The sequence below is a fragment of the Citrus clementina genome, unplaced genomic scaffold (assembly GCF_000493195.1).
Source record: "Citrus clementina cultivar Clemenules unplaced genomic scaffold, Citrus_clementina_v1.0 scaffold_3, whole genome shotgun sequence".
NCBI lineage: Eukaryota > Viridiplantae > Streptophyta > Magnoliopsida > Sapindales > Rutaceae > Citrus > Citrus x clementina.
The window spans coordinates 23,190,957-23,205,434 of NW_006262339.1; the positions used below are offsets into that span (position 1 = coordinate 23,190,957).

General features: G+C 34.4%; 2 protein-coding genes across 2 annotated transcripts; one reads left to right on the forward strand and one right to left on the reverse strand.

Moving 5' to 3' along the window:
- Nucleotides 1-346: 346 nt before the first annotated feature.
- LOC18047967 (general transcription factor 3C polypeptide 3) lies at nucleotides 347-10,532 on the reverse strand. The gene is made up of 18 exons (XM_006441733.2): nucleotides 10,125-10,532; nucleotides 9,942-10,023; nucleotides 9,733-9,843; nucleotides 9,458-9,639; nucleotides 9,161-9,356; nucleotides 7,512-7,769; nucleotides 6,403-6,549; nucleotides 5,665-5,743; nucleotides 4,231-4,338; nucleotides 3,966-4,138; nucleotides 3,756-3,874; nucleotides 2,744-2,867; nucleotides 2,598-2,669; nucleotides 2,292-2,418; nucleotides 2,019-2,133; nucleotides 1,528-1,727; nucleotides 1,325-1,437; nucleotides 347-914 (listed from the first exon to the last, which is right to left on the reverse strand). Exons 1-18 carry the CDS (start codon nucleotides 10,418-10,420, stop codon nucleotides 648-650), a joined length of 2,769 nt encoding a protein of 922 aa, XP_006441796.2. The 5' UTR covers nucleotides 10,421-10,532; the 3' UTR covers nucleotides 347-647.
- A 1,315-nt stretch (nucleotides 10,533-11,847) lies between these two features.
- LOC18047410 (probable beta-1,3-galactosyltransferase 8) lies at nucleotides 11,848-14,178 on the forward strand. The gene is made up of 4 exons (XM_024188888.1): nucleotides 11,848-12,207; nucleotides 12,334-12,421; nucleotides 12,531-12,653; nucleotides 13,968-14,178. Exons 1-4 carry the CDS (start codon nucleotides 11,967-11,969, stop codon nucleotides 14,176-14,178), a joined length of 663 nt encoding a protein of 220 aa, XP_024044656.1. The 5' UTR covers nucleotides 11,848-11,966.
- The last annotated feature ends 300 nt before the right edge of the window (nucleotides 14,179-14,478 follow it).

Here is a 14,478-nt window from a genome sequence, read left to right on the forward strand (position 1 = left end):
ACATGAAACCATAAACCTTTTAAGTATATTACCATAGTAATACAATAAAAAAGAAAAAAAATTACAAGTATTACTCAAATCACTAGGAGCACCTTACTTCACGAACACTAGGGAGTTCTTCTCTAGTGCATTTGCTCCCACCATAATGACGATGCAGACAAGCTTCTTTGCACGATTCGTGAATTTTTGTCTTTACAAATTATTTGTACAAAGAAATTGATGGCCACAAGACAAGTCCTGATACAATTGTTACTACTAAGGATGAAATATAAAAAACAATTAAAGATGGACGGCTGATGTTCAAACTTTAGGTCTATAGGGGCCATCAATGCAAACACCAGCAAAATGGGATAAAGTCATAAAATAAATAAAACTGATCCATATCACAATAGGCTAACACTGGGCTGAGTGCTGGAGCATAGGAAATTATTAACTGGGTTTGCTGTCTGCTTGTGCACTTGGGGTTCTTCCATACGAGGTTTTTCTGATAGCTATACTTCGTCGAGGGTTTCAAATGGTGGTTTGGCAAACTGGGTTTAGAAGCTAACTTCGAATGCAAATTGCATAATCAACAAAAAGAATATATCCAAGCAGGAAGGCAAGATACGCAAGCTAAACATGGTCAAAAGCTAACATAGTCAACTCTTTCAGAAAGTGCAATAATCTTTCAAGAGCTGCCTAGCTAGATCAACCGCTCCACTATTTTTGTAGATCAGGTGCAAATTGTAAGCAGCCTCTCTTTGAAGATCACAGTAACCAGATTCCCCACTTTCCATGAGGTCAGGTCTTTTATCATTATGTTTTGGGATCGGGTAATCTTTCTCTTTAATTGCAAGAACCTTTTCATAATATGAAGCTGCCAAAGAGACAAGTCCAACATGATGACATGCCCGAGCAATATTATACAGAGCCTCCTGAACAAAGTTTATTGAGGAGAATCAGTTAAGATTGAAAACAGCTGAAATAAAGTGCAGCAATCAATCCTCGCCTATGCTTAGCAAAATTAGAGAAAGACTATACAAAATAAAAATATAGATGAGCCCTGAGCAGACACAGGATAATCGATTACAAAAGATGGCATAATTCTGCAGTTATACCTCTAATGTGCCAAGAACTATCTAAACCCAACTTATAAGAAAATATGTTAGATTAAAAACAGATGAAAATTTATGCTGCTGATGCCAAAGGGGGAACAGAGCAAATGCACAAAGTTCCTTATTTGAGAATCATTAAAAGCAGTGAAGTATGTGTTAGTGCATGATCAAATACAATAAATATAATAAAAATAAAAACAGAGAAGGAAACTATGAGAAGAAAAGCATACCTGGCTGTGTTCACAAAGCCGCAAATTATTGTAGAGAAAAGCGAAGCCTTGTGCAAGGCATTGATGCTTGTTTTGAAGTCTAAATCCAAGGGCTAAGTTAATTAAGGCGCTTCCTGCAGGGAATATTACAGATAAGCTATCAAATTGATTCAGTGAATTATACAAAGATGCATTCAATGAAACTAGAGGAAGAAGGAACGTACCCACACACAGGTTAATTAATGGATTCTCAGGCAACAATTTATAAGCTTCTAAATAACATCTTGCAGCATCCTGATGATGGCTAGCCATAGTAAACTGGTGCCCAGAAATGATAATGGGGGGTACACAATCTTTGTATTTGGCTCGCAGATAACGAATAAACTTAGAATGCTTGGAATGCTTGGAATTGATTTTTCCCACCCTACAGCATTAGAAGCAGCCCATATATTAAGTGTAAGAACAGAAGTTTAAAAAATCAACATGATTCTGCTCAATTTTTGACGATGCTCCTCAGCAAAGACCATTTATAATAACTTAGTCTAGATGCTATGTTTTTCCATGAAATCTCTATTTGAAGCAATTGCTACAAAAATACTCTCAAAAAATCCAAGTGAATGAAACTGGTCATGAAGTAAATAAATAGTGTTAAAATTATGAGACCCCTCAGGAAAGTACCAAGCTAGCTCAGAACAATGTATTCCTATACGTATACCTGGAGAGCACTTTATAATAGCAATTCCAGGCAGAAAGACTGTATGGATGCAGCTGAAGAATGTATTTTGCACAGTCAAATCCATGGTTCGGATCAGTGCTGTCATATGCCATTTCTGTCAAATCGCAGAAAAAACATTAAACACAAACAAGACCTCAAAGTTTCTCAACTTAATGAAGATAATGACGAAGCAAAAATAGAACTGTCTTTTAAGATGGAAGATGGGAAGGTAAAAGTAATGCAAAAGAATCAATAAGAAGATCCATGGATTACTGGCGCCAAGTGACCGAAGCTCCTCCTTTTTTTCAAGAGGCAGTATGTTGTAGGCCAATCTCATAGAAAGATTAATGATCTCTGATGCTTCCTCATATCTTTGCAAAGATGCCAACGCCTTGCACAGCTATTAAACATAGAATTAAAATTTCAGAAGCACAAAAAAGCATATGAAAAACATTAAAAAAAATTGTTGAAAGAAGCCAAAAAAAAAAACCATCAACACACTCAAATAATGAGGGGAAATACTATCATCGCATTACCAAGATACAAAGAAATAGTCGAGAGAAAGGAAATGGTACTGACATCTATGATGAGACATTGATTCTCTTCATTTTTCAAGAGATTAGGCAGGGGAGGTTCTCTGAATGCTTCTTGCTGAAGACATTTGAAATTTTGTCATGTTAGAAAATATTTGAAAAACAGAATGCTTACGATTGATCACAATTTACCTGAGATTCATCATCTGTATCATCACTATGCCACTCAACTCCTGCAGCCTTTGCCAAAGCTTTCTTTTCTTCCTTTAATGCTTCCTTCTTTTGAATCTTCTTTCTTGCTCTAGCAGCTACCAACCTTTTCAGAAAAGTAACCATCAACTAGTTGACAGTCCACAGCACGATACAAAAACAAAAAGAGATGAAATAAATGTTTTCCAACGAGACTAAGAAACAAATGAACATATGAAAGCAGTTAGATGATTAGTTCTGCCTTTTCTGTCACCTTATCATTATATGACTTTCATCTTTCACTACATCATGACAACCAAATGTCGGAAAACATTTAAACACATACAAGAAAAAGGTGTTAAGACTTGTCTTTAATACTGTTGTTTGACCTTTACCAATTAGCTTAAGTTTTGGGTCAAAGGTTTATCAAACATGGTATCAGAGCCAAGGTCTCATGCTCAATTTCCCCTACGAGCAAGCGCTATTTGAAGTATTTCAATTTCTTCACTACTGGAGTCATCTCACAGCCAATCTACGAGCTTGTCTCATTCCACATTCCATGTGAGGTCTCAATCCAAATTTCACATGAGAGAGTCTATATTTAATACTATTGTTGGGCCATTACCCTTTACTTAAGCATTTGGGCAGTTTGTCTAACACGAGGTTGTATTAATCAGATGGTTCAGAGGAAGAAGCACTAGAAAGACTCAAAAGAGGTGGTAGTCTCAAGTAGACTATTCCAATAACTAAGATCTAAATTCAGAACTACACATCCCTTATGGGTGTGGTGGGTAATTCTTTGCTACCCTCTTCATGTAAACAACATAGATGATTCTGAAGAAGGTAGGGGAACAGAACCATTTTCTTTACACAAAATCATCAACCATATTTTCCCAAGGTTGATCCCAATATTAGTGACTGAAATAATGCTTTTGAAGTCAAAACCTTCAAAACAATTGAATGCTGAGAGCTTTTACATTTAAGAGTCAACATAATAAAAATTAGTAAAACTCACAATTCTGATTTCGGAGCCGCTGGTCTAATTCCACACAGTATGCTATCAATTGGCAGATTATTATATATTTTGGTTCGTTGTTGCAGGATACCTTTTGTTAGCCTTCTTTTCACTTTAACCTAAATCAAGTGCAGCAAAAACCACATAGATTGAGCTCAGAAAAACACACAAGACTTAAAACTAACATGGTTCCTTAGGAGCCTTTCTTACCTTTTGCCGAAGAGCTTCAACACAAAGTGATTCACAAACCAAGGGAAAGATTGCATCAACAAAGTCCTCAGGCATCCCTTTAGCTCTATAAATGTGGCAAAGCTTCATTATTATTTTTTCATTAAGCCACCAAGGATTAGATTTATCAGAATTCATATCAAGAGAATCTAGATCTGGAGGCCACACAAGAACAAAAAGGAAAAAAGTTAAATATACACAAATATAATTCAGCATAAAGGAGTGAAATATACAAGGATGCCTGAACCTTTTGGAGGTGATAGCAAAGTTATTGCTTCTTCTTCTTTAGCCTCTTCAAGCAGGAGAGATGCCAAAGTTAATCTAGCATCAATGTTATCCTCAAACCTATCCAAAGCTGAATTAAATGTCCAATTAAAGACCGCAAATACAGGCTGATAATTAGAAGATGCATACATAACTTACTAAGTTAACCTACAGATCAATGAGCACCCAAATCCAAGTGTTTGCTGGATTATCTTAACTACAAGTCAATTCAAATACAGTTCATGATAGTAGCAAGACAAGATACAATTCAGTATACAAGAAATTTATCAAATAAACTTTCTATGCAAGTTGCTGCATATCAAAATATAATTTCTGTAGAACATTTTCACGAGAAAGTGAAGATAGCTGCCCTGATTCGCTATGCATAGGTATAAAATAAACGAAACTCAGTGAGTATGTTTTCCTTTGATAAACAAAAAATTCATGTAAAAACACATCAAAAGGAGCCTCCTACAAGCACCAATCATCAAATTTTCTTTTCTTATTTACTTTTGGGTGTGTGTGGAATGAGAAACAAGAGAACATCATTAAAATCACAAACAAGGGTACTAGCAGTCCGGTAAACTTCATAATACAAGCAAGAACACAGTTCCCTATCTCTAAATTTCCCAGCAACAACCTTCCCGTAAACTCATTAGAAGCTCATACCCAAAGAGAACCCAAAAATTTTTGTCTGCACAGGTGACATCAGAGGAATACTACTTCGTAGCGATCAATGACTCGTGTGTAAAAAGCAATCAAATGGAAGTCCAACATATCAAATTCTGAACAAGCAGAATATCTTAGTAGAACCAGAACAAATTCAAAACTAATACCAGAGATTAATGCTCAGGCATAAGCTGCTGTAAAAAATAACAAAGTCAAGGGAAACCGCCGTAATGGTTGAAGACATAATAAGATACATGGAGAAGGGGAAAAAACAATACCTGCCATATATTATTTTGTAGCAGACTGGATATTTAGGACCTCAACTTATTAAAGATCAAGTACATAACCAATTCTAAGACCTCTAACGGGAGACATGATTGTGTTTGAACTAAATAAAACAAGGTTATGAGATGAAAGGAAATCATCATGAGTTTGTCAATTATTGAATGAACCCCGCCACTACTCTAATGTATCAATAAAAATCACTCTTCTACCATACAATTTTAAAAATTTGATTGATTTGCCAATCAAAGAGAGCCATTCATATTTATGTCAATTAGAACTCCTTTTTCTGGAATTCAAAGAACATATTACATTGGGCAGCTCATAGAGACCTGACATTCTTCATTTCCAATAGTTCTGCCTACATTAATATGATGCTAAAGATGATAATATCTACTAATTGTGTCAGTTTTAAATTGTGCATCAACTAATTTAGTAAGAACTCTATCTCAGGGGTGCGCATCACCTTTGTAGAAGAACATAATCGCATGTGCTGTTTCTTTCAAGGATAAGTAACACTCAGCAAGTTTTAGATATAAATAACCCTGTTATGAGAGAAAATGCACCATTTGTCAGCAACTAATTTTACACCAGTGGTTATGTTTTATGTACAGCAAGCAAATACATTAGTTTTAAAAAAGGTGGGAAGAAACCCAAAATGAGAGAAGGAGAAACATTCTACAGAATTGTTATAATCCAATGGGGACACATTTCATACTGCTAAAGTTAAATGGAGCTTTACGAGTAACAAAGGTCCAACCCTTCATATCAAAACTGAATAGCTCTGAGCACGTCCATTCAAAACCTTGTTTTGAGAACAAACACTGTTAATAAAGTCAGAACAGCATCATACTTCTATATTGAGTCTAAGAGGACTTTTTATCCAAAAAAAGTGAGAGTTTTCCAAGATACAGAAATGAAACTGTACTGCAAGGCCTTTGTATGCAAGATATAACATGTGGAACCTGACAATACAGAAAACAAAATCCAGAATGTATACACTTATAATGGAACAAACTAGGCTGACAAGTGGTGTTCATTGTGTGGAACACAGGGTTTAATCATTGGATAACATAGTCTACCATAAATACCTAACATCACTTTCAACTAACATAAACATGAAGAGACATTACTAGATAAAGAGGATATTTTATTTCTGCAGTTAAGTAGAAAAAATCAATAGAAACATTACAATTTGCCTTACATTGTCAGTTCCAGCATTCGTTTCCAAGAAATGATAGTACTTCAATGCAGAGTTAGAATGCCCAAGACTCATCAATGTGTTGGCAACTTCGGTAATCAGATCAGCATGATCAATTGCATTCTTCCATTGCAAATCAGCAAAGAGAATCTAGATATCATCAGAGAGAATATTTAATAACAAGAATGGTTAATGTAAATTGAGGACAAGAAAGAATCGACATAATAACTGAGAGAACACTAATTATTTAAGGGGAAAAAGTTCACAAATTGAGATCACAGAGGAGACCACCAGCATCCCTTTTCAAAGGACATGCATTTATAGACATATTACCAAAAATAAAATAGAAAATAAATACACAGCAGCACCAAATTACCCATTCGCAAGTAATAACCTTAAAGGAAAAACTGAATAATTTAGTATAACTATACACCATCCACCAATGATTTGCAACGGAATTTACAATTGTTTATGAGGGCAATATATCTAAGATCATTTAAAACTAGAGATCATACGAGCAGGCAGCTAATGCCTCTAGGGCGTTAGCAAAACAATTTTAATAGCCAGAGATGCATTATGGAGTAAAGATAGTCAAACTGATACATTATGCAGAATTGTTACGTAATGAAGAAAATGTAAGCAAACAAAATCTGATCTTGCAGCAAAGACAAATCAAAATTAAGTGTGATCTTAATTATATTGGGCATCAAAAGAGTGTCCAGGAAACAGCCAGAAACTCAAAAGGATTAGCAGGCATTTTCCAGTTATATTGTTACAACATATCGAATAGAATGTGAGATGGACTCATCCGACACCTACTGAATCAGACCAACAAGCTAGGTTGCAAATATATTTTACATAGAAACAGCAAGGTATACGAAAAAGAATTAGAATTTCCAGCCAAATCAATTACAAAATCCAGGGTTTCTCCTTCAGGAAGCCATCATATTCCTATAAGCTCAGCAGCAAGCCATGCGCAATCCATAGATTGATAATAATCATAGTATAGGAATTTAAATATTCTTTAACACTATTCTTGAAACTAAATTCACGCCAGTTACAGCCTTCTCCATATTGAACAATTAGCAATTCAGTATATAGGCATGACAAACCTCAGCCTTCTCCATATTTCCAAGACGAAGGTAGCAGATTCCTGCTTTAACTTTCAATTTCAAAGGCAGTTCTTTTCCTGAGAAACGGACAATTTGCGCATGCTCAATATGTTGCAGAGTTTTCTCATATGCATTATTTTCCATGAGTATGGCAACCAGCAGATCAATCACACTCAAATCAGCATCAGATGGATGAACCTTAAGATATTCCTCCAATATGCCGATGGAGCGTGCAGTCTGACCACATTTTAAGAATAACTGCAATAGGATAAATGACCAATTAAGTTCCTCTTGACAAAAAGAAGAAAAGGCAGCTAATACCCAGTAAACTCCGATGAACGACCTGAACTAAATACTACATGTTTAACAATAACTGTATAACTAGTAACTTCAAGAGTACTTTGGTCGCCTAACAGGCCTGACCTAGGCCTAGGGATGGCAATTGTACCCGCAAACCCGCAAACCCGCCCAAACCCACCCGCCAAAACCCGCCCGTTGCGGGTAATTTTACCCGTTGCGGGCGGGTTTAGTATTATAAATTAAAACCCGCACATGGATGCGGGTGGGTTTGGTATTAACCTTATATCCGGTGGATACCCGCATGGATATCCACCAAACCCGCAATATTTTTTTCAAATATTTTTAATTTAATTTTAATCTAAATATGTATAAAGAAAATAATGTCATTAATTAAATTACCAAATAGCCAAAGGCTCAAAGTTGTGTATGTGTGTATGTGGCCTATATCCTATTCTAAAGTCATAATCTAAAGAAAACTAAAGGCATTTTCCTTCGAATTAGTATTTGAAAATATTAATCTTAATTATTATTATAGGCATTGTGTTGGATGGGTGCTTATGGTGGTGAATGAAATGAATATCTTCTCTTGGAGCTTGTTTTAAATGATAATATGAAATGTAATTATTATTTTTAGATACTAGTTTGTGTTTTTTAAATGGATTTGTGTAATTTATACTTAAATTTGAGAATTTGTGTTGAATTGATGTGGAAATTTTAATTTTTCATTTACATTATTTAAATATAAAATTGAGTATGTTATATGGAATTTGAGGTTATTATTATAAATTTATATATTAAACATTTGTGATTTTAAATACGAAAACCCGCAAAAAATCCGCCGGATACCATTGCGGGTTTGGTAATTGTTAAAACCCGTTGCGGGTGGGTTTGGTAATTTAAATTTTGTGCGGGTTTGGGTTTGGTAATGGCAAACCCGCTGCGGGCGGTGCCCATTGCCATCCCTACCTAGGCCTAAGCCAGCTGAGTTAATTATACACAAACACTAGATTTGAGGACAAATCTTGAAAATGAGTTGAACAAGCTTTTGACAAGAAAAACTCAAACCAAGCTCACATAGCTCAATGTAGTATTCATGGTATGCGCTATCATTTTGCTAATACCATGGAGAAGCAATAACATATTAAACTGGCCAGCTTAGGCCAATTTGAAAACAACTTTCTAAGCACAATATCCTTAGAAAATAACCATGTTTCCTTGCAAGAAAACCTGTTAGACTAGAATTTCTATTACAGTACAGCATCACAAACAAATTTAAGTCACTACTAGAATCACAAAGAAAATGAAAAAAATAACTGTTACATCAAAGAAGGCAAAGATGAGAGCAAAACCTGTGCCCCTGTTTTGGTAGCATCAACATTGTCTGGAAATGATTTTTGTATCTGTTCATAGGACTCCGCAGCTTTCTCATAATCTCCAATCTCAACATAGAATGATGCGAGATGAATTCTTAGACTAATATCTTTAGGCTCTGCTCTAATTGCTTGACGAAGGTAATACATGGCTTGAGCTGTGTCCCCCTTTTGTCTGCATTTCAATTAACGTGAAGAATTCCATGACTGTAGTGAAAGTTTTTTCAATGTATGCATGCAAAGAAACAATTATGCCATGTATGACAAAAAACTTACACCGCAAAAGTTAAAAGCTGCTTCCACAAAGCTGAATCTTTGGGAGAAAGATGCGCAGCAATTACATAGAAAGCAAATGCTGATTTATGATTTCCAAGTGCACTGTGTGCAAGTCCAAGCGTGTTGTACGTTTCAGGCAAATTAGGTGATAACCGAACAACTTCTTTCAGCAAAGATATAGCCTACAAATCCAAAAGTACATCTAAGAAAATCAAGCACTTTATTAATTCCATTTATAAATGAACAAAAAAATAATACATAAATGAAGAAATTACCTGTTCAAAATTACCATAAGCATACTGAAGACTAGCTTCACCAAGCAATTTCGTAACTCCGGGACTAAGTTTGTTCTTCGACCCCTTTCGTCTACCTCTTTTCTTATTCAGCTGAGAAAATTGCAGTATCAACATATAAATTACAACAAACATATTTATTAATTAACCAATTTGTTCAAAATTTATGTACAATAAAAATAAAATAAAACCTTTCTTGTTTTTCTACGATAACCGCCGTAATTGATCAATTCCATAATTGCATCCACGCTCGTTCCCGCTACATCTTCTTCACTATCATTAATTTAAGAGTTGACAAAACAATTATTCAATATTTTTAAAAAAGAAAACAAAATTATTAATAAGTAAATTATTTAGAGGAGAGGCACAGTTACGTGTTAGTGGCGGCGATTGCCTTCCGTTTGCGATCGGCGAGGGCTTCGTACTCGAGGCGTTCGAATTGCTGGTAAGCTTCGAGCCCTGATGTCTCGTTTTCCGTCCATTCTAAAGGATTCACGCCGCTTTTGAATCGAAACACGTACTCTTCTTCTTCTTCACCGTCACCATCGACTCTGCCTCCTGCTCCTGCTTCCTCTTCTTCTTCGTCTTCAACTTCGATTTCATTATCGTTTGCGACTTCGTCGTTTTCTAGCTCTACTCCTTCTTCGTAATCATTCATTTCTTCTTCCATTGTCGTTTCGTTTCTGCCCAGCAGCAGAGAGACTTCGGCGGGAGTAACTTATAAAAGTTCTTCGGGTGTATTACAATTTGAGCTTAAATACTTATTATTTGCTTCCTTCCTATCAATTTAATTAAAATCTTTTTAATTATCTGACGCTTAACTTGTTATTGTTATAAAAAAAAAAATGTAAACGTGCGCGCTACTAAGTGGTTTTGACTTATGTAGTAGTATATGTACTAACGAGTTGGGCTAAAAAATGGTATGTATGTATGCAAATTAAATATACATTTTAAAATATGTGGGTGTCTATATTAAAAAAGGCTCTTGTTAGTTTAGTAATAAGTTGTAGTGGTATTTGGTTGGAAGGAGAGAAAAGGAAAAAGGAAAGTAATTTAAATTGTTTTCTTATTTTCTTTGTTTGATTTACCATAATTTATAAGAATTTAATTTCTATTAGAATTTAATATACATCACAATGTATAATGTAGACTCCACACCAAAAAGTAATGAATTTGAATTCTTCCTCTATTAGAAGCTAAAATATCCAAAATAACCCTTCAAAATTTTATTAACTTGTTTAATATTATCAAATTATTATTATTTAAAATTTTATTTTATCAATTTAATAATTTAAATAATTATTTTTGTATTAGTAAAAGTTAAAGCAATGATTTAAATAATTTAATAAAATCATTTCATTTATTTAATTAATTTTAAAAAATAGAAATACAAATTTAGTAGTCGCCGAACTGCTGTCGCTAAAAACTGCGCATGAGACGTCATTGTCTGTACCGTTGGAGTCACCGGTCGACAATAAACACAGTTTTAATGTCACACAAGCGAAAAAAAATGAATCTATCTTCCTCAAACCCAGTTAGCAGAATTTGAAAACTTTCTAACTATCTTAGATCCGGACAAACATCAAATATTTAGACCAAATAAGTTGTTTCAATCTATAGATCGTCAAATTCTGATAATTTTTATTTAATTCTCAAGTTGAAATGACATGCTATAGTGGTGGCCGGCGGCAAGACGCGGCGACTCCGGCTATGGCAACTCTTTTTTTTAGTTGTTCAAATAAATTTTTAATATTATAATACATTAATTAAGAAATTATTTTTATTATGTCATAATTTATTTAAAATAAAACTAATTTTAAAATAAAATTAGGTTAAAAAACTTTTTGAATAGAGTTTAATTATAAATATAATTATATTACTTAAAATAATTTTTATTAGTTATTTATATAGTATATTAAATAAATTGATTGTTTAATTTTTAAATTATATTTATGATAAATATCAAAAGTTTAACACTAAAGGGTGAAATTGTCCAAATTCAAGCTAAGACATTTCCTTTCTTTATATAATTTTATAACAAATCAAACATTAGGAAAGAATTTCAATATACTCTCCGCTCCTTTCTTCCACTTTCCTCTCCTCTCTTTTCCTTAATTTTCTTCAAACCAAACACTACCTTAGAGTTTGATCAATATAATGACCATACATAGAATGAGTTATAACTTTTGGTTATTGCAGGAGAAGAATTAAGAAGAATGGAGAAAGAGAAAGGGATAGTGATAAGGTTTGTAATAGGGCACAGTGCAACACCAGGAGGAGTACTTGATAAAGCAATTGATGCAGAAGATGCTGAGCATCAAGACTTTCTCAGGCTCAACCATGTGGAGGGATACCATCAACTCTCTACGAAGACCAGACTGTACTTCTCAACTGCTATTTCAATTTGGGATGCTGACTTCTATGTCAAGGTTGACGATGATGTCCATGTCAATCTAGGTCAGTACTTTATGATTTCAAATATATAAATGGGTACATCCTGGTTGTTTCAACTTATAAAATCCCGAACGAGTTTAATATACACTTAAAAAAAATGATTTTATTTTTTATTTACTTTGTTTACAGGCATGCTAGTGAATACACTTGCAAATCACAAATCCAAACCTAGGATTTACATTGGATGCATGAAGTCAGGACCGGTCCTTTCTCAAAAGTGAGATCATACTTTTCTGCTTCTATCCGTAGACATTTTGTTGTCTGTGAAATGATTTATTTAAGTTTATGATTTTCATTTATTTATTTATTTATTTTTGGGGAGGCAGAGGGGTGAAATATCATGAACCAGAGTATTGGAAATTTGGGGAAGAAGGAAACAAATATTTCAGGCATGCAACTGGCCAAATCTATGCCATCTCCCAGGATCTTGCTGCTTACATCTCTATTAACTTGTCAGTTCTCTGATGCGGACATTCATACTTTATTTTCTTAAAATATAGAATATTAAGTTAACATTTACAGTTTCGCCATTTAATTGTGAATTCCCATGTCGATCTTGATCAAAACCTGCAAGTGCAAACGAAAAATTCAGATTAAACCCTATAAAGTTAGTCAAAAATGAAAACTGTAAACTCATAAGGCGAGAAAGCTACAAGCTACAACGTTTCTCTGTCCAGCATGTTTTAAAGTCATGAAACAGCTGTAAGCCTGTAACTAGATTGACTATGACAAACATTGTCTACTGAAATTTTTAAGTTTTCAAGTGATCAAATTTTGCTCATTTTTGTGATTTTATGAGAAGAAACAGCAAAAATAAGCGAGTGTAAACAGAGAAATTTGAACAAGAACAAATTTTTACCTCTTCATTCCTCTCTTTTACTATCGGTACTTGCACTTGTTTTAGTAGCAGGCTGTTTGAATGAGCTATTGTTTCCTTCAAAATGCAGAATAGGAGCGACTGTCATGGGCACCGAGACATGTCTAACAGCCCCGCAGAGATTTGTATATTTTCTTACCACATCCTTGTACACACTCAACAATTTCTCCACATCACCAGTTGTTAATTGACTGGCCTCAGCTTCCATAAAAGGGTATCCGTACCCACCTGATTCCATCATAGATAAGTCAATATCTGTGACAAAATCTTGCATACTGTTCCTCGTAAGAAACAGAAATATTTCACTGACTTGTCAAAAGGGGATTAGGGATCTAGAACAAAATATTCCTACTGCTGATAGATTAGTAATAATGTTTCTCATAAGGACTAAAATAATATTCATCTAGGAAACATAAGAATTTACTGGTGGTGAAGCCTCTTGAGTTGATACAAGTGCAGCCTGGGTTTTCGAACCCCACTTGCACGGGCGGGAAGAGATTGGATTTCCATTAGGCTATACATATATTTAAATAAATAACTTACAGAAAAAGATAGAATTTTTAAGGGGAGTTTAATATACCGCTAATAAATACATATAGTATATCTAATGAGTACTGATGTGGTCCAAGGTCCTGAATTTTGTTAAAGTCCGAGAAAGTTATTACAACATATGGTATAATATAATATAATAACATTACACTCAGGCATGCAACTGGCCAAATCTATGCCATCTCCAAGGATCTTGCTGCTTACATCTCTATTAACTTGTCAGTTCTCTGATGCGGACATTCATACTTTGTTTTCTAAAAAATAGAATATTAAGTTAACATTTTAGAATATTTGGCATAATATATGCTTTTCATTTTTATTTTTTAAATAATCTATGTCGGCCAATATTGCATAGATATGCAAATGAGGATTTGTCACCTTTACTTACTAAATTTCTAGACCGTGAGTGGAAGGCAAAAGCAGGGAATGCATGCGTGGCATCATTCGATTGGTCTTGCAGTGGGATACGCAACTCAGTAGAGAGAATGAAGATTGTTCACAATTCTTGTGGGGAGGGAGATGGTGCGGCTCGGAATATTGATTTTTGAGCTCTGAGTTTTACACTTTTCTTGTTTCTTCAACTCATCATGTTTTGTTTACACAGTTTAACGACAAATTGAGGTTTTATATTTCCAATAATAGGGAATTAAAGGAGCACTAATATTATTTACATGCATGGAATATTTTTTTAAAACTTGAGGGACAAAAAAAATAAGGTGTTTTCCAGTTCAAGAGCTGATGACTTGAAGAAAGCATTCATTTTGATAGAAAAAGTTGTGATATTAAAGGTCATTGTTGAAAAGTTGACAAAATTTGGTGACAAATTGGCCAAAGTTGACACCGACCTT